General features: G+C 54.2%; 1 protein-coding gene across 1 annotated transcript; it reads right to left on the bottom strand.

The window, feature by feature from the left end:
- Window positions 1–2,346: 2,346 nt before the first annotated feature.
- Window positions 2,347–4,623, bottom strand: LOC123721928 (neurofilament heavy polypeptide-like). Its single transcript, XM_045682063.1, has one exon. The coding sequence runs from the start codon at window positions 4,621–4,623 to the stop codon at window positions 2,347–2,349; it is 2,277 nt and encodes a 758-aa protein (XP_045538019.1).
- Between the last annotated feature and the right edge of the window lie 14,635 nt (window positions 4,624–19,258).

Genomic DNA, 19,258 nt, shown 5'->3' with positions numbered 1-19,258 from the left:
AATAGGAGGCGTCGTTTCGAGCTCGGGCCACCGATGTTTGGTAGAATGCGGCTTAAAGCCGCAGCTGTGGCGTCGAGCTTCGGGGCTAGTTCCGCAAAATGCGGTCTAAAAGTCCACTTTGAGTCGAGGGTAAGACCTAGATATTTGATGGTGCTTCGGATGGGAATCGAAGTACCCCCGACTATGATTTCGAGCCCCGACTGGGGCACTCCTCTTCTACTGTCTTGGAAGAGGATCGCCTCTGATTTATCAAGGGCGACCCTCAGGCCCAAACTGCGGATCTTTGCCGAAACGTGTGCAGCCCCAGCAGTGGCCCGCAGTTTTGCCTCTCTAAAGTCAGAGCCTGTGGCTACGACAAGCGTATCGTCCGCGTAGCAAATGAGTTGCACTCCGCGGACGAGCGCTCCCCGCAGCACCGAGTCATAGCCAATGTTCCACAAGAGTGGGCCCAAGACCGACCCTTGTGGAACTCCACAAGAGATGTTGTAGTTTTCCCAACCATCTTGTGTGGGAAACACAATTTTCCTGTCCCGCAGGTAACAATTGATTATTCGTCGCAGGTACAGGGGGACGTTATGGTGTTCTAGTCCCGCCATTATACTATCCCAGGGCAGGGTATTGAACGCATTGGCGATATCAAGCGACACTGCTATCGTTACCCCGCCTTTGGATTTCGCCTCTTCACATATGTCCCTCAGTTTGGAAATAGCGTCAATTGTGGAACGCTGCTGTCTGAACCCATATTGGGTGTCGGCCAAGTCCGGTCCCACTGAGGATAGATGTTCGTTGACGCGACCGGCAATTATCCTCTCCAACAACTTGCCGGCCTCGTCTAGCAGCACTATCGGGCGATAGGCCGACGGAGAGTCCTCCGGTTTCCCGGGCTTCCTCAGCAGGACCAGCCTTCCCGTTTTCCACTTTATTGGGAAATTTCCCTCCTCGAGACATTTGGTTAGCAGTGTCTTGAGTTGGTCGTCTAAGCCGTGATGAATTGCCAGAGCAAGCACCTTCCCGTGTATCCCATCGGGTCCTGGGGCGGTGCGCTTGCTCTGCATTTTTGTTTTCGCCGAGATAATTTCCGACTCGGATACCCCCGGGACAGAACCGGGAGATATCGAGTCGGGAAGGTCAAGTCCGGTACTACGGGCACTGGGAGGGAAGAGTGTCGACACTACAGATGTTAAAAGTGCTGGATCTAGAGTTGAAGTAAGTGGGGGAGCCCAGGGGCGCAGCTTACTCATAACGAGTTTGTACGGCCGGCCCCATGGGTCTGACTCTAGACTACTCAAGAACTCCTCCCAGGCCCGGTCTTTGGAAGCGGTAATCTCACACCGTAGGGCCTTTTTGGCTTCCTGGTATGTAGTGTAGAGATTCCGTTCCTCCGACTCATCCCATCCTGGGCGTCTTCTACGATATCGGGTGTACCGGCGGCGGGCAACCACACAGGCAGAGCGCAACCGTGAAAGGTCTCCCGACCACCAGTACACTCGATTTTGTCGCCTCGGTGACGGCCGGACTTTTGACATGGCGCAGTCAGAGATGTGCGCCAATGTCTCCGTCAGCCAGTTCACGCCGTCATTTATCTCCTTATCGTCCATTCTTTGCGACCAGGTGCCGACAATGGTAGCAAGTTCGGCTACTTCCCTGTCCAATGATCTTAAGGACCACATCTGTCCAATCTCCGGGGGAATGGCGGTGTTTCGACTAGTAGGGGGTGTTGGCGAGGGGAGAACATCGAACCGGATGTAGCGATGGTCCGATAATGTCTCCACCCCAACCAAGACCCTCCAATTCTGCATGCGACATGCCAGTGCGGGATTTGCGAGCGTGACGTCCACAATGGACCCGCCCAGCATGCGCACGCACGTGTACTCAGTGCCTGTGTTTAGTGGCACCAAGTTATGTTGGGCCATCCATTCGAGCAGTAATTCGCCACGACAATCCGAGACCGGGGAACCCCAAGCCCTGGACTTTGCATTGAGGTCCCCGGCCACAACAATATCCAGAGGTTGCCCCCATTGGATCAGGGTGTCAACTTCATTTAGGTAGGCGTCAAAATCCGCCAGCGACCGGTTCGGCGAGCAATAGACTCCAATCACCGCGACGCCGGCGGATTTGACGCCTACGCATCCTCTACCTTTTTTGTGTGAGACAATTGGGTGGTCGGCTTGGGTGTAAAGGGCCACTAATTCATCGAGGTCTCCCACCCAATTGCCTCTATTCGGAACCGAATACGGTTCCGAAATCACCGCTATATTAATTGACCACTGCGCCAGGCTCTGGATCAATAAATCTTGAGCTCTGGCGCAGTGATTTAGATTCGCTTGTAAAACTTGTATAACCATATCAATCACGTGTGGCTTCGACAACCTCCATACGTTCCCCGCTCGGTGGGGCAGCGCTGCGGCGGAAAACCAGCGATCTCCTATTAACCGTCTTTCTGGGCGCCGAGCAATTTAGACTCCCCAGCCGGTGTTTGGCATCCTTGCCCGCCGCCGCGCACAGGATGCAGTTCGGTTGCGACGGGCAGGATGCGGCCTTGTGGCCCTCTTGTCCACATTTATAGCAGAGTTGGCTACGATCTTCTGCTTCACATTGACTTGCTGCATGCCCTTGTTGCATGCAGCGATAGCATCGTAGTTCTCTGGGTCTACCGATGGTGACCTTGGCAGCCACCCAGCCCACTAAGAAGCGGCCCGTCGCTATCTTCTTCGCTACTGTAACAGGGACCTGAGCCCAGATGTCGAATAGGCCAGATCTGTTCTGGCGGAGTTGGCCAGTTCGGACCTGGTCTGCCGCACATGTCCCTTTTTTGACTATGGCCTCTTTGACCTCCTCAGGTGTAGTCGAGTCGTCCAGGCCTTCGATCTTGATGTCGATCATTTTTTCGGGTCTGGAGACCTTGATATCGTCGTTTTGGTAAATTTCTTGGAGCTTCTGCGCCAGGATGTCTGCCTTCGGGGCGCTGGTGGCGCCGGGGATGCGGATGATAGTGGCCCCAGTAACCGCCCGACGGAATTGCACCGCTTCTATACCTATCACCTCTTTTAGATCGAGCTTCGATCTCGCCTCTTTCAGGACACTACTATATGTTAGCCCCTTATTGATTGCCGCTTCGGTAAGCGTCACGACAACGGCAGAGCTTCGAGGCACTTTTAGTCTCTGCGGTCGCGGTGCAGGCGCAGATGTTGGTGCCTGCGTGGGAGCCGCTTTCGACTTTTGTCGTTGTGCCTTTCCGTTTCTCCCTACAGTTACCCAGTTTTCCTCGAGCGCGTCTGGATTTGGAGGACGACGAGGAGGGGCGACATTTGATGGTGCTACGGGGGCGACAGGGGAGGACTTTGAGTTCTCACTAGTCGACGGCCGAGTTTTCTCCTTCTTTTTGGCTCCTTTTTTGGAGTCTTTCTTGTTTTTCTTCTTGGGCCCGTTGGGCGCCTGGCGCGTGAGCCCACTGGGATCGGGCTGTGCTGGCACCGGGGGCACCTTTGTCCCAGCTGTTTTTTGAGCACCCAAAGATGGTACGGGTGTGGGCTCCGCGGTTGCAGTCGCGTACGTGCGGGTCTCCTTCTTCTTGTCCGACGCTAATGGTGGTCGCAGGTTCCTTTCAGGGAGCAACCTATCCTCTAGGGAAGCCAGGCGGGCATTGAGCATACCGCCCACCTGGACCATTACCGTCCTGCAAATATCCTCAAGAGAGGTCTCTGGTTGTGGTTGTGGGGGCCGGACAGGGACGGCCTCCATTGTCGTATCCATGAGGGCATTGGCGGAACCCTGCTTCCGCACCCTCTCCATCTCCTGGCGCATCTCATTCAGCTCCTTGCGGAGGCTGGCCATATCAGCTTGCAGGCGGGCATTATCTGCTTGCAAGGCGCGCGTCTCATCCGATACCGACCTCTGGGCGAGGCCGGCGACGTCCTCTTTAATGGCGATGACGGCATCCTGTAGTGCGCGCACAAAGGTTCCCTTAAGGTTTGACGATTTCTTCGCCACTCTTTCGACTACGTCGAGGCTGGATCCGATCCGTTTGAGGACGGTGGTCGCCGTGTCTTCTTCAACTTCCAGTGGCGCGGCATTTGATGGACCTGCCGTGACCAGAGCCGATCGAGTCTTGCGGGCTTCCAGAACTGAGTCAAGGAGTTCCGCCTCGGCTCGTGCCCTCATCTCCGCCTCTGTCGCCTTTCTCAATGATTCTTTGGCGGCCGCCAGCCCGACGTACTCGCCGGTGGTTGGCGGACGGCCGCGTCCCCTTCTTTTGTGTACCCCTTTGGCGGGGGTGTCTGTGGAGCTGCCGCTCAACTCCTTATCTCTGGGCCTCTTCTGGCCGCGGCCCTCACTCCAGAATCTTCCGGCACCTTCCTGGTCTAGGGACTCCATGGAAGCAAAGCGGCTGGAAGCGCTTGCCATGGAGTCTCTGCTGTCTGAGTCTGAATCTGACAGCCTCCTCACTCTTTCTCTCTCCTTCTCTTTACTTCCTCCTGCTGAACCTATCCTACTCTCCTCCTCCACACGGCGAATGGCCCCCCCGTATACAATGGGGCCGATGGGCCGGCTGTCCGACCCACCAAGGGATTCCCCGCGAACGGGACCCTCCCGGGTAGTTTTTTCTTTGTTCGTCGTGTTCATGTTTTTTATTCCCCTTAAAAGCCCCCCCCGGTGTTGCCGCCCTCGCCGCTGGTCTCCCACCAACGATTCATCCCTTCGCCGGGCGGCGATGCTTGGGATTAGGGTGATTTTTTATAGAGGTTTTCTTCCTCGCAGCCCTACGCTCCGTGCGCAGGGCCCCCGTTTCCGCTCCGTGCGGACTTACGGTTTGCCCGACGGTGGCCGAAGCCAGCCGCCGCGCAGGGCGTTTCCGCCCAGAAAGGGGTAATTTTTTAGAGAGGTTTTCTTCCTCGCAGCCCTACGCTCAATGCGCAGGGCCCCCGGTCCGCTCAGTGCGGATTACGGTTTACTTGGCGTCCACCGATCATGAAGACCAGTGGGCGACCAAGTGTGGTGTTGCCACCAGGGTAATTTTTTATAGAGGTTTTCTTCCTCGCGGCCCCACGCTCAGTGCGCAGAGCCCCCGTTTCCGCTCAGTGCGGACTTACGGTTTACTTGGCGTCCACCGATCATAAAGACCAGTGGGCGCCAAGTGTGGTGTTGCCACCAGGGTAATTTTTTATAGAGGTTTTCTTCCTCACGGCCCCACGCTCAGTGCGCAGAGCCCCCGTTTCCGCTGGGTGCGGATTTACGGGTTTTGGTGTTTGGTTCGCGGGGCGAAAAAAGCCCTACCCCAGCAATATGCCGGGGCGTTCCCCTATCCACCACCCGGGGACGCGCCACGTCGGAGTTCACCTCTCCGCCCACTCGGACAACCGAGCAGGTCCGTGGGTCCGTGGAACCTTTTTTTTTTTTTTTTTTTTTTTTTTGTCAGAGGGAAAATACACTTCCGTACCCCTGCGCCGGGCAGTGCAATGGCGCAGGGAGTGTGGGACTCGCCTACAGGCGTTCGGCCATACCCACTAAAAACCCTCGTGCCCACCTAATCGCAATTATCCTAGCCTGTACCAGCGTATGCCATAACCAGGTTTTGGATATGCGCTGTCGCATTTGTGCAACTCTCCTTATTCTTAATACTATTCCTAATACTAATATTATCATTACTAATATTATTAATAATACTAATAATACTAAGACTATGTATACTCCTTAATGGCTAATATATATATATATACACATAAATCTATATTTACAATTACAACTAGTACTGTATTCTATAAACTACGTATATATATATATGTACAACTATTGATATATTTACAAAGGCCTACGCCTGACGCAAATGGGTGCGCCGGCGACGGCCCGTTCGTCTTCTCCGGAGAGGGGCGGATTCCGGATCGGTCTCTCGCTCCCTCTCAGCATTCTCCTTGATTGTCAACACTCGCTCCGAGAACTCGTGGAATGCCTTCCACGCGTCCTCGGAATGGAGGATCTTATTGATGACCTCTGCGAGTGATGATGCGTCAATTCCGGTAAGTACGGCGATGGGTTGCCTCTCGGTTTCCCATGCCGGGCAGTCAAATAGGGTATGCGCAACAGAGTCGCTGGCTTCCGGGCAGTGGTGACACCTAGGTGTTGGTTCCCTACCAGCAATTCGATGCAGATACTTGCCAAAACAGCCGTGGCCAGTCAACATCTGCACCAGCCGGTAGGAGAGGTGCCCCCACCGCCTGTTCAGCCAGTCCTGTAGCCTCGGGCGGATCGCGTCCAATGTCCACGACCCGGCCCTGGATGTTCTGAGCTCCTCTTTCCATTTGTCTGTGGCCCTATTTTGGGCACGGACTCTCCAGACTTTAATTTCCTCCAAGGATGGTTCTTCGCCGTCTTTACGCCTACCAGCTCTATGCCAATAGACCGTCGCTAGGGCGGCCGCGTCCAGGTGCCACGGCAATAGGCCCGCGATGACACACCCGGCATCATACGACACCGTGCGGTATGCCCTCGCGACCCTGATCGCCACAGTACGCTGCGACCGCCGTATCATGGCTCTGTTCTGTGTGCAGAGGTCGTTGGCCCAAACCGGACAACCGTATAGGGCCTTCGACCTCAGCACTCCCGCAAATAGGAGGCGTCGTTTCGAGCTCGGGCCACCGATGTTAGGTAAGATGCGGCTTAAAGCCGCAGCTGTGGCGTCGAGCTTCGGGGCTAGTTCCGCAAAATGCGGTCTAAAAGTCCACTTTGAGTCGAGGGTAAGACCTAGATATTTGATGGTGCTTCGGATGGGAATCGAAGTACCCCCGACTATGATTTCAAGCCCCGACTGGGGCGCTCTTCTACTATCATGGAAGAGGATCGCCTCCGATTTCTCGAGGGCGACCCTCAGGCCCAAACTGCGGATCTTTGCCGAAACGTGTGAGGCCCCGGCAGTGGCCCGCAGTTTTGCCTCTCTCACATCGGAACCTGTGGCTACGACGAGCGTGTCGTCCGCGTAGCAAATAAGCTGGACTCCGCGGACGAGCGCTCCCCGCAGCACCGAGTCATAGCCAATGTTCCACAGGAGCGGGCCTAAGACCGACCCCTGTGGAACTCCACAAGAGATGTTATAGTTTTCCCAACCATCTTGTGTGGGAAACACGATCTTCCTGTCCCGCAGGTAACAATCGATTATTCGTCGCAGGTACAGGGGGACATTATGATGTTCTAGTCCCGCCATAATACTGTCCCAGGGCAGGGTATTGAACGCGTTGGCAATATCAAGCGACACCGCTATCGTTACCCCGCCCTTGGATTTCGCCTCTTCACAGATATCTCTAAGTTTGGAGATAGCGTCGATTGTAGAGCGCTGCCGCCTGAACCCGTACTGGGTGTCGGCCAAGTCCGGTCCCACTGAGGATAGATGTTCGTTGATGCGACCGGCAACTACCCTCTCCAGCAGCTTGCCGGCCTCATCAAGTAGCACTATCGGGCGATAGGCCGATGGAGAGTTCTCCGGTTTCCCGGGTTTCCTCAGCAGGACCAGCCTTCCCGTTTTCCACTTCGTAGGGAAATTCCCTTCTTCAAGACATTTGGTTAGTAGTGTCTTGAGTTGTTCGTCAATGCCGTGTTGAATTGCAAGAGCAAGCACCTTCCCGTGTATCCCATCGGGTCCTGGGGCGGTGCGCTTGCCCTGCAGTTTTGTCTTCGCCAAGTAGATTTCCGACTCGGATACCCCCGGGACAGAACCGGGAGGTATCGAGCCGGAAAGGTCATGTCCGGTATTGCGGGCGCTGGGAGGGAAGAGTGTCGACACTACAGATATTAAAAGTGCTGGATCTAGAGTTGAAGTAAGTGGGGGAGCCCAGGGGCGCAGCTTACTCATAACGAGTTTGTACGGCCGGCCCCATGGGTCCGACTCTAGACTACTCAAGAACTCCTCCCAGGCCCGGTCTTTGGAAGCGGTAATCTCACACCGTAGGGCCTTTTTGGCTTCCTGGTATGTAGTGTAGAGATTCCGTTCCTCCGACTCATCCCATCCTGGGCGTCTTCTACGATATCGGGTGTACCGGCGGCGGGCAACCACACAGGCAGAGCGCAACCGTGAAAGGTCTCCCGACCACCAGTACACTCGATTTTGTCGTCTCGGTGACGGCCGGACTTTTGACATGGCGCAGTCGGAGATGTGCGCCAATGTCTCCGTCAGCCAGTTCACGCCGTCATTTATCTCCTTATCGTCCATTCTTTGCGACCAGGTGCCGACGATGGTAGCAAGTTCGGCTACTTCCCTGTCCAACGATCTTACGGACCACATCTGTCCAATCTCCGGGGGAATGACGGTGTTTCGACTAGTAGGGGGTGTTGGCGAGGGGAGAATATCGAACCGGATGTAGCGGTGGTCCGATAGCGTCTCCACCTCAGTCAACACTTCCCAACCCCGCACGCGGCATGCCAGGGCGGGACTCGCAAGGGTGATATCTACGACAGACCCGCCCTGCATGCGCACACAGGTGTTTACGGAGCCCGTATTGAGTGGTGCCAAGTCATGTTGCGCCATCCATGATAAAAGGACCTCGCCGCGGCTGTCTGAGACCGAGGAGGGTCCGTGGAACCTTTTTTTTTTTTTTTTTTTTTTTTTTTTTTTTATAGTCTGGAAATGCATTTACGCACCCCCTACGCCGGGCTGTGCAATGGCGTAGGGGAGTGTGGGACTCGCCGGCCGCAGAAGATAAAGACAAGGCGACCGGAATACCCACTAAAACCAGACTGCCCTCTCACGCGTTACGGCGGGGCCACGGGAAACGCGTTAGCTTACTTCCGTGACCCCGCCTGCGTTTGGCCGCTACGGGCCCTCAAAATTTAAGGCGTGGGGAGAAGGGCAGAAGCGGCGAATTGCCGCCTCCTTCTCCCCACTCTTCTCTGCCGGAGCGGGGGCGCTAGGGGATCCCCTTCGCGCTCCCGCTCCCTCCCCTCCTTCTGCGACATGACCAGTTCACAGAAGGAGGAGACCGCGTTCCAAGACCTCTCACTTCCCAACATGGCGCGGACGACGCCGGGAAGTGAGAGGTCGCCGCCTATCGCCGCCACCAGAGTACGGCGCTCATCATTCCAGGCGCAGCACACTTCGAGTGTGTGCTGCGCCGTATCCTCGCTGGCGCCGCACTCGTGGCAGCGCATCGTCACCTCCCTTCCGATCCGACACAGGTACCGTCCAAAACAACCATGCCCGGACAGCACCTGTGTCAGTCGGAAGGTGAGGGAGCCGTGGCTCCTCCCACACCACTCCGGGAGCTGCGGGCGTATGGCCTCTATGGTGCGCACGCCATATTTGGCGTGCGCTAGGCCTCTCGCCCACAGCTCCACGGTCGTCCTTCTCCTCGCCTCCCGGGCGCGGGAGAGCTCCTCGGGAACCGGGGCTTCGCCCCGAGCTCTTTGTCTAGCCCGCGCCCAGTAGGCTTCGGCCAGCACTCCCGCCTCGATCTCCCACGGAGGGGTGCCGGCCAAAACGCAGGCCGCCGCGTGGCCTACCGTTCGGTAGGCCCGGCACGCACGCGCCGCAACAATGCGTTGCGGCCTGCGGAGGAGGGCCCTGGTCCGTGGAACCTAACCTTTTTTTTTTTTTTTTTTGTAACGAGGGAAAATACACTTCCGTACCCCTGCGCCGGGCAGTGCAATGGCGCAGGGAGTGTGGGACTCGCCTACAGTCGTTCAGCCATACCCACTAAAAACCCTCATGCCCACCTTAACGCAATGACCCGAGCTTTGTACCAGCTGAGCCATAACCAAAGCTCGGGCCGCGCGTCTGACGCCGAAGCGCCTCTCCCTAAGTGGTGAAAGCCAGAGAGGCAGGATCTTTTGTGTCCTACCACCCCAGCCCCCACCGGCGGGGCCAACCGGTCCCGCCCTCGCCCTACTCTACGTGCCGCAGAGGGGACTGGAAAACCAGTATCCCCCCTCGGCCTCTCCATCACACATTCATACATCACCTCATCTGGCCATGAGGGCCGCAGGGGGCAGGATAAACCAGTACCCACCCACAGCCCCCACGACCTCACCCCACATCCGGCCACGAGGGCTGTAAGATGGGCAGGATAAACCAGTACCCACCCACACCCCCCGCGGCCCCACCACGTCGCATCTACCGGTGCGACCCCGGTTGGGCATGGTCAGGGCGGAGTCACTGCTGTGACCCACCACTGACGGCCCTCTCCAGGTGGGTCGGTCATGTGCAACACCCAACACGATGACCGACCCTAGAGTTTGGTTCGCGGGGCCGAAGCCCTACCCCAGCCGAAGCCGGGGCGTTCCCCTATCCACCACCCGGGGACGCGCCACGTCGGAGTACTCCTCTCCGCCCACTCGGACAACCGAGCAGGTCCGTGGAGTGGAACCTAACCTAACCTTTTTTTTTTTTTTTTTTTTTTTTTTTTTTTTTTTTTAAAGAGGGGAATGCTTTATGCATACGACATGCCCCGGGGGGGACACGAAGTTATGCGAGATTCTCTCCCCTAGTGGGAGCATACCCGCTAAACCACCTCTGTTCCTCCTGCGCATTGGTGACGGGGCTACGGGCACGCTTTCGCACTCCTCCGCGGCCCCGTCTGCGCTAGCCGCCGAAGCAGCTCCACCACTGGGGTGGGTGAACCCACCATCCATCCTTTAGGGGAGGCGCGCCGGAACGATACGCGCCATCCTCCTTGCCCTTCGAAGCGGGTGACAGGTCCCCCCGAACCTGCCACCACGGGGCTATGGAAGCCGGAGAGACGAGGTTTTACCCCCGCCTCCCCAGCCACCATCGGCGGGTCCGATGTCGGGCCCCGCCGTTGACCCTACGGGCCGCGGAGGGGCTGGGTATGCCAGTACCCCTCCGCGGCCCCACCATACACATCCGGCCACGAGGGCTGCAGGGGGCAGGATAAACCAGTACCCACCCGCACCCCCCGCGGCCCCACCTCCAGGCATGCTCCGAAGCGGACCCCACAGTCCGCCTCTGGCAGCCTCCTCCGGGTGGGTCGGCCCTGCACGCTAGACCAGCCCAGTCCGGCCCAAGACAGCCGGTCCTGCACGCTAGGCCGACCCTGGTTCCTCTTAGCTTCACCGTGGGAGGCAGCCACGGTTACTAGAGCCCCACCGCCACGACAAGGCGGGAACCGTTGGTGGGGAACCTAACCTAACCTAACCTAACCTAACCTAACCTAACCTTTTTTTTTTTTTTTTTTTTTTTTTTTTTTTTTTTTTTTTTTTTTTTTTTTTTTTTTTTTTTTTTTTTGGGGGAAATGCGGTTATGCACCCCTGCGCCGGGCCAATATGCAGTGGCGCAGGGAGTGTGGGACTCGCCTAAAGTCGTTCGGCCATACCCACTAAAACCCCTCGGGCCCTCCATTCCGCCTTGTGGCTGGGTCACGGGAACACTTGCGCAATCTTCCGCGACCCAGCCGGCGTTGTCCACTCGGACTCTCCTCTTGTGGGGACAAAGATGTAGGGAGTCCCCACAACACACGTCTTAAGGCGCACCCGATACCAGGCGCGCCTAGCACCCGAAGGTTTGGCGGGCAATAGGGCAATAGGCCGTCCATCGCCCGGAGCTCTTCCGTTACGGAGGCAGACGGCGGGTGTGCGCCTGCCGCCTGCGCCCGTCGCGACGACGACGAAGAGGGTCCGCGGATGCGTCCTCCTCCCGCCGACGTTCCGCCGCCTCCTTCAGCGCCATCACCTCTTCGCAGAAGGAGGCGACAGCGTTCCAGGAGCTCTCGCTACCCACCATCGCGTTGACGACAGCGGGCAGCGAGAGGTCCATCCCGATTTCTGCCACGAGTGCGGCGCGCTGGGCCGACCAGTGCACACACGACTCCAGGGTGTGCTGGGCCGAGTCCTCAGCGTGGCCGCACTCATGGCACCTCGCACTGGGCTCTCGCCGCGCAATCCGGCACAGATACGCCCCGAAACAACCATGTCCCGAGAGTACCTGCACCAGACGGAACGAGAGAGCCCCGTGCTTCCGACCCGTCCAGAGCTCGAGGACGGGCCGGATCGCCTCAATGGTGCGTTGGCCGGCGGACGCCGTGAGCAGCCGCTCCCGCCATTCGGTGACGAGCTGCTCCTCCGCCGCCCGCAACCTAACCTAACCTAACCTTTTTTTTTTTTTTTTTTTACGTTGGGAAAATGCATTTCCGCATCCCCCCCATTTTCGGGAGGGTATGTGGGACTCGCCGGCCAAGAAGTGGCCGGAATACCCACTAAAAACCCAACGACGTTCCGCCACGCGCCTGGTGACCGGGTCACGGGAACACTTGCGCAATCTTCCGCGACCCGGTCAGCGCCGTCCGACAAAGCAGACCCTCCTTTGTGGGGACCTGGGGTCCCTGAACTTCATGTAAGGCGCACCGGGAACATTACAGTGCGCCTTCCACCACGAGATCAATTGTGACGCTCGGCGGGCGATGGCTGACTCAGGTCCACCGCCCGGAGCTCTGCGACTATGGGGGCATGCGGCGGTCTTGGGCACGCTGCCTGCGCCCGGCCCTGCGGCGGCGGAGAGGATTACCGACTGCATCGTCCTCCCGCCGCCGCTCAGCCGCCTCCTTTTGCGTCATCACCTCCTCGCAAAAGGAGGCGACGGCTCGCCACGAACTGTCGCTGCTCGCCATGGCATTAGCGACGGCGGGCAGCGAGAGGTCTGTTCCTATTGCCGCCACTAGTGCGGCCCGCTGGGTCGACCAATGAGTGCATGACTCCAGCGTATGTTGCGCTGTGTCTTCCACGTGGCCGCACTCGTGGCACTCCTCGGTGGGCTCTCGTCTCGCCACCCTGCACAGATACCTGCCGAAGCAACCGTGCCCCGACAGGATCTGCACCAGGTGGAAAGAGAGAGCTCCGTGCTTCCGGCCCGTCCATAGCTCAAGGACGGGCCGGACCGCCTCAATTGTGCGGTGGCCGGCAGACGGCGTTAAAAGCCGCTCCTGCCACTGAACGACAAGTTCGGCCTCTGCCGCCTGCCGCCACGTACGTTCCTGCACTGGGGGAGGGGGTTCTCCCCGGAGACGGGCATCCGCTCGCCGCCAGTAAACACCGGCGAGCACTTCGGCGTCCAAATCCCAGGGCGGCGTCCCCGCCAACACACAGGCCGCCTCACATGATATGGTGCGATATCCTCGGATCACTCTGACCGCCATGATTCTCTGGGGCCCACGTAAAAGGGCCCTAGTACGGGCGGTCAGAGCGTCCGACCAAATAGGCGCTCCGTAGAGCGCCATGGATCGCACCACACCTGTGTAAAGGCGGCGACACCGCGAGCTCGGTCCGCCCAAGTTCGGCAGAAGCCTACTGAGGGCTCTAGCCGCTCCCACGAGCTTTGGGACGAGACGCCGAAAGTGCTCCTCGAAGTTCCATCGGCTGTCGAGAACAAGACCTAAGTATTTCATTGTGCTCCCGACGCCGATGGAAACTCCGCCAACCACGACTCCGGACTGGGCTGGAGGCGCTCTTCGAGGCCCATGAAAGTATAGGGCCTCAGATTTGTGTAAGGCTACCTCCAATCCCAGTCCTCGGATTCTGGCCACTATTTGGGCCACGCCGGCTGTTGCTCTGCTTCGAGCCTCCCTGTCCGTGCTGCCACAGGCCGTCACGAGGGTGTCGTCGGCGTAGCATACGACGTTAACACCCCTCGGGACGGCCCCGCGCAGGACCCAGTCGTACCCGATGTTCCACAGGAGGGGCCCAAGAACCGACCCCTGTGGAACACCGCACGACATCTCCCTCTCTGACCAGCCACCGCTGGTAGGGTACCCGACCGATCGCTCGGAGAGGTAGGCCGCCACGATCCTCCGAAGGTACCGGGGGACCGTGTGGTACCTCAGCGCCTCCTTGATGCAGCTCCAGGGCAAGGTGTTGAAGGCGTTCGAGATGTCAATAGATATCGCCACCAACACCTCCCCCCGGGATACCGCACTGTCCGCAAGGGAACCTAACCTAACCTAACCTAACCGAACCCAGTAGCGCCCGAGCTCTCGGCGCGGTCGGATCGTTTTTAGAAGGCTCCGCGCTCGAAAAATCGTGAAAATAGGATTTTTGTGACGAATAGTGTCGTGCTATATACCAAAAGTTGCGCGCTGACGAGGCGTAAGTGCCGGTGAAATCGGATTTTTGATATCACTTTCCCTTCGAAAGTTATTAAAGAAAATGTGAAGTGAAAAGTGGAAAAAGTGAAATTGCTCGAAATTCAAAGCGAGCACCTACCATTTTTATTGGTGGGTTAGATACCCCTCCCCGCCCTCTACAAGGTGGTGTCATCTGAAAGAGGACGTTAAGGAGAGTACCCCACAACTTTCAAAGTCAGGGGCACTCAAAAATTGACGAAGATATAGAATTTCAAAAATTTTTCCAAATTTCAAAATTGAATATCTCCGAAACAAGATCTGCGACCTATATAAATAAAAATATCATTAGACGCGTCTCTGAGAGCCCTATAAAACGGTACCTTCAGAAAAATTTTCCCGTCAAAGCGCGCGGAAATATTAAGGTTTTTCCGGAAACACGTGGCCACGAGGTCATTGTTCTACGGGGAAATCCAGAAAACCGAGTTTGCAGGACGGAAGAGGACCCCGAATAGTGTTATTCAAGAAAAGAAAATTTTTCGATTTTTCAAAATTTACACTAGGAAAATTGAGTTTTCCGAAAAATTGGTTTTTTGCTAATAAAAATTTTATTTTGGATTCTAAAAATATTTTAAGCCCCAGGATACATTTAGACAAAATTACAGAACACTTTTGAGTTGGAAAAACCAGGGGTCTCCATACAAAATTTTGGAAATTTTTAATTTTCAAAAATTTATCATAAAAAATTCGGTGGTCAAAAATTTTACAAGAAAAATTTTTTCGCTGAGCAATATTTCTGGAAGATTCCGCTACTCCGCATCTACTGACAACGCATTTGAAAAATTTTGACATTTCCTTCCCGAGATATACGGGAAAAACCGAGAAAAATTTTTCCGGACGGTCCCATTCCGGAAGTATAAGTCCGGGCGGATCGAGAGTGGTACCAAGGCGTTCCCCTCGCCGAGACGAACACATCGATACCAAACTTGATAGGATTTGGACAGACAGGACCGGAGAAATCGGTCCGTGAAAATAACAAGTACCTACGACAAAATAAAAATTGACCTAATTTTGAGTTTTCTCAAAATTAATTGGAGAAATTGGGACTTTGCGGAATCTACAGCTGCATAATCGAGCGCTACTTAGTTTAAGGTTAATTTTAAGTATACTAGGACATTTTCCCCTATTGGGACATCCAGATATTTTAAGTTTTTAAATTTAATTTCAAGACTATTCCCCTATTGGGATTCTAGAGTTAGTAATTTTAAAGCATTCACACTAAGTTTTTAAGTTTTAAAATAGACCGGTCAAAGACCCAGAGAACCAATCAATATTTGTTTTGTGTTGTCCTGTCCCCTATTGGGACTTTACGATTTTATTCTCAAGCATTTATCTAAATTCAAATTCAGTCTTTTGACCGCCACCCCTATTGGTGGCGTATAGGTTAGGTAGAACAAAGTTATAGTGCGATAGGGTTTATTGACCCAATAAAAACTGACTAAGAGTTCAAATTTAAACTGACACGCACCCCTGACAAGGCAACATGTTCGGCTATAGAACACCCGAAAAAAGAACCGACCGAGCCCCAGCATCAGATGCTGAAGGAGCAATGTCTCTGCAAAGCGACCCATCTCTGACAAAAACGTCAAACGTAAGAAGGAGTATTGGAGAGTGGGAAGCGGGGAGAGCGGAGACGAAAGAGACTTCAAACAGTACCCCGGAGAAAACCAAAGCACCGGTAAAGAGGACATTGCCCCTAAAGGATAAAAAAGAGGCTATAACCCGAAAGGCATCTACAGAATCGGCGAGCCCAACAAAATACGACACCAAAACGGCGGAAGCTAAGGCATGCCTGTTAAAGGCCAAATTTAACCTAAATCAATCAAGAAACACCAAAACGGAGATAAAAGAAGCAGTAATGCAAGCAATAGATAGACTGTACCACATAGTAAAAGAATTGGAAGGCAAAGAGAAGAAAGAAATAGAGAAGAAAGTGGTAGAAAGAACGGGAAAGGAAAAGGAACAGACTAAGGAGTGTACCGAGTTAGCAGAGAAAATCGAAGAACACGCAAAACTATTGAAGGAAAATAACTTAAGAATACAAGAATTACAGATAACGCTGGAAAAACAACAAGGAAGGCAAGAAGAAAAACAGCAACAACAGCAATGCTCTTACTCCTATGCCAAGGCAGTGATGCAGGGAAGGAAAGGTCCGATAGAGCAAAAGTCTCTGCACTCAGTAGCTATAACATCGAAAAATGAAATGGAGACGGGAGAGGAAGTGCTGGATAGGATACGGAAAGCAGTGAAGGCAAAAGAAGGAGGGATAACAGTAGAAAGCATTAGAAAGGCAAAAGATAGAAAGATCATTGTAGGATGCAGGACAGAGGAAGAAAGAAATCAATTAAAGGAAAGATTGAAGAGTGCGGAGGAACATCTGGAGGTTCAAGAGATAAAAAACAAAGACCCGCTCATCATATTACGAGATGTTTTTAAATATAATTCGGATGAAGAAATTATTGTCGCGATAATAAATCAAAATAAAGATGTGTTAAGAGACGGAATCGAGAAGGAAAAATTTGAAATAATATACAAAAAGAAAGCGAGAAACCCGTTGACGCACCACATAGTGATGAGAGTGAACCCACAGATATGGAAGCAACTGACCGAGGCAGGTAGAGTACGAATTGATCTTCAACGAGTTAGGGTCGAAGACCAATCGCCGTTGGTTCAATGCTCGCTTTGCCTGGGATATGGCCATCCTAAACGTTTATGTACAGAAACTGTGGAGAAATGTAGCCACTGTGGGGGGCCGCATAAGAAGACCGAATGCGTAGACTGGCAGGCTGGTCTGGAACCCATATGCTGCAACTGCAAAACGGCCAAACTGGATAGAGCAGATCACAATGCGTTCAGCCGAGAGTGCCCGGTGCGAGAGCGATGGGACGCTATAGCCAGATCGTCGTTCTCATACTGCTAAAGGCGCACCGGGCACTCTTCTTAAACCCACGCTCGATCATATTCGGGGAGACAAGATGGAGATTGTTTGCGACGAAGTCTATAATAGTTCGGTTGCTCTTCTCGAGATTATATATAATACGGGAACGGCAAACAGGAGGAAATCTCGTGATAAAATAGATAAAAAACTACAAGAAAATAAAACTAATAATAAGACAAAATTTGGAAAAATTAATAATAGTCGGAATAAAATGGTATACAATTTTATAAAGGCTATTATAGAAATTTGGGACAAAAAATTCAAATTTAAATTACTAATGAAACAAAAAGAACTGAATTGTTATTGTGGAACAGAATCAAAATTAAAATACTTACCAATAAAAAACGAGAAGACCGGGGAAAAAAGAACCGTACATCTAGCGTCGCCCCGAGCTGCCGCGAGTGGGCTGTGGGAAAAAACACCAAAAAGCTATAAAGGATATAGAGTTGAACGATGCCGAGGTCCGCAAAACCAACGGAGAAAATACTCGGAAACAAATGCCGAGTTGCATGATGAGGCATGTCACCCGGCACTTATCAGAGGAAAAGTCGTGTGGACCTCTAAGTCGTTGAGCCTGAAAAACGCTCCGAGAATCAATGGATTGACCACCGAGTTTTGCTATGCGGCAACAGCGCAGAGTCTAGAGGTGCCCCTAATAAGAGAAAAAATAAGTCTGTCCTTCCTCACCGCGCAAAAGAAGCCGTCGCGGTCGTCCCATGCATCTAAGATACTTCTGCCCTTTTGGATCCGCCGATTTTCGGTTACCTGAAACATAAAACACAACAAAGTAAAATTAAAATTATAGAAGAAATCAAGACATAGAAATAGAAAAATTTAAAGAATCATAAAAACTTAAAACAGCAAATAGTAAAAAATCAAAATTGGAGTTACTGAAAAGGCACTTATCGGAATTTGTGAAACAAAGCCGCAACCGTCGACGCTTCCTTGTATGTATGCCAACATACATAGAGAGAAGAGTCACCCCGCCTATAACAATAGCACCAATTAGATGAGCAAACAAAAAACAAACTAACACAAACTAAACAAAGGGCAACAAAATAATATAACGAAAACAAAGTCTCTGACCCTTATGTCAGGGGGAGCAGCGGGGAGGCACAAAAGGAGCCTCCCATAAAAAAAAAAAAAAAAAAAAAAAAAAAAAAAAAAAAAAAAAAACCTAACCTAACCTAACCTAACCTTTTTTTTTTTTTTTTTAAAGAGGGGAATGCTTTATGCATACGACATGCCCCGGGGGGGGACACGAAGTTATGCGAGATTCTCTCCCCTAGTGGGAGCATACCCGCTAAACCACCTCTGTTCCTCCTGCGCATTGGTGACGGGGCTACGGGCACGCTTTCGCACTCCTCCGCGGCCCCGTCTGCGCTAGCCGCCGAAGCAGCTCCACCACTGGGGTGGGTGAACCCACCATCCATCCTTTAGGGGAGGCGCGCCGGAACGATACGCGCCATCCTCCTTGCCCTTCGAAGCGGGTGACAGGTCCCCCCGAACCTGCCACCACGGGGCTATGGAAGCCGGAGAGACGAGGTTTTACCCCCGCCTCCCCAGCCACCATCGGCGGGTCCGATGTCGGGCCCCGCCGTTGACCCTACGGGCCGCGGAGGGGCTGGGTATGCCAGTACCCCTCCGCGGCCCCACCATACACATCCGGCCACGAGGGCTGCAGGGGGCAGGATAAACCAGTACCCACCCGCACCCCCCGCGGCCCCACCTCCTGGCATGCTCCGAAGCGGACCCCACAGTCCGCCTCTGGCAGCCTCCTCCGGGTGGGTCGGCCCTGCACGCTAGACCAGCCCAGTCCGGCCCAAGACAGCCGGTCCTGCACGCTAGGCCGACCCTGGTTCCTCTTAGCTTCACCGTGGGAGGCAGCCACGGTTACTAGAGCCCCACCGCCACGACAAGGCGGGAACCGTTGGTGGGGAACCTAACCTAACCTAACCTAACCTACCTACCTACCTACCTACCTACCTACCTACCTACCTACCTACCTACCTACCTACCTACCTACCTACCTACCTACCTACCTACCTACCTACCTACCTACCTACCTACCTACCTACCTACCTACCTACCTACCTACCTACCTACCTACCTACCTACCTACCTACCTACCTACCTACCTACCTACCTACCTACCTACCTACCTACCTACCTACCTACCTACCTACCTACCTACCTACCTACCTACCTACCT

The sequence above is a fragment of the Papilio machaon genome, chromosome 18 (assembly GCF_912999745.1).
Source record: "Papilio machaon chromosome 18, ilPapMach1.1, whole genome shotgun sequence".
In the NCBI taxonomy this organism is placed as follows: Eukaryota; Metazoa; Arthropoda; class Insecta; order Lepidoptera; family Papilionidae; genus Papilio; species Papilio machaon.
Note: the sequence above shows the minus strand (reverse complement) of the source record. Positions and strands in the feature narration are given on the sequence as shown.

Excerpts from the sequence above, each read along its gene's own strand:
- LOC123721928 (XM_045682063.1), bottom strand. The coding sequence starts at position 4,623 with ATGAACACGACGAACAAAGAAAAAACTACCCGGGAGGGTCCCGTTCGC.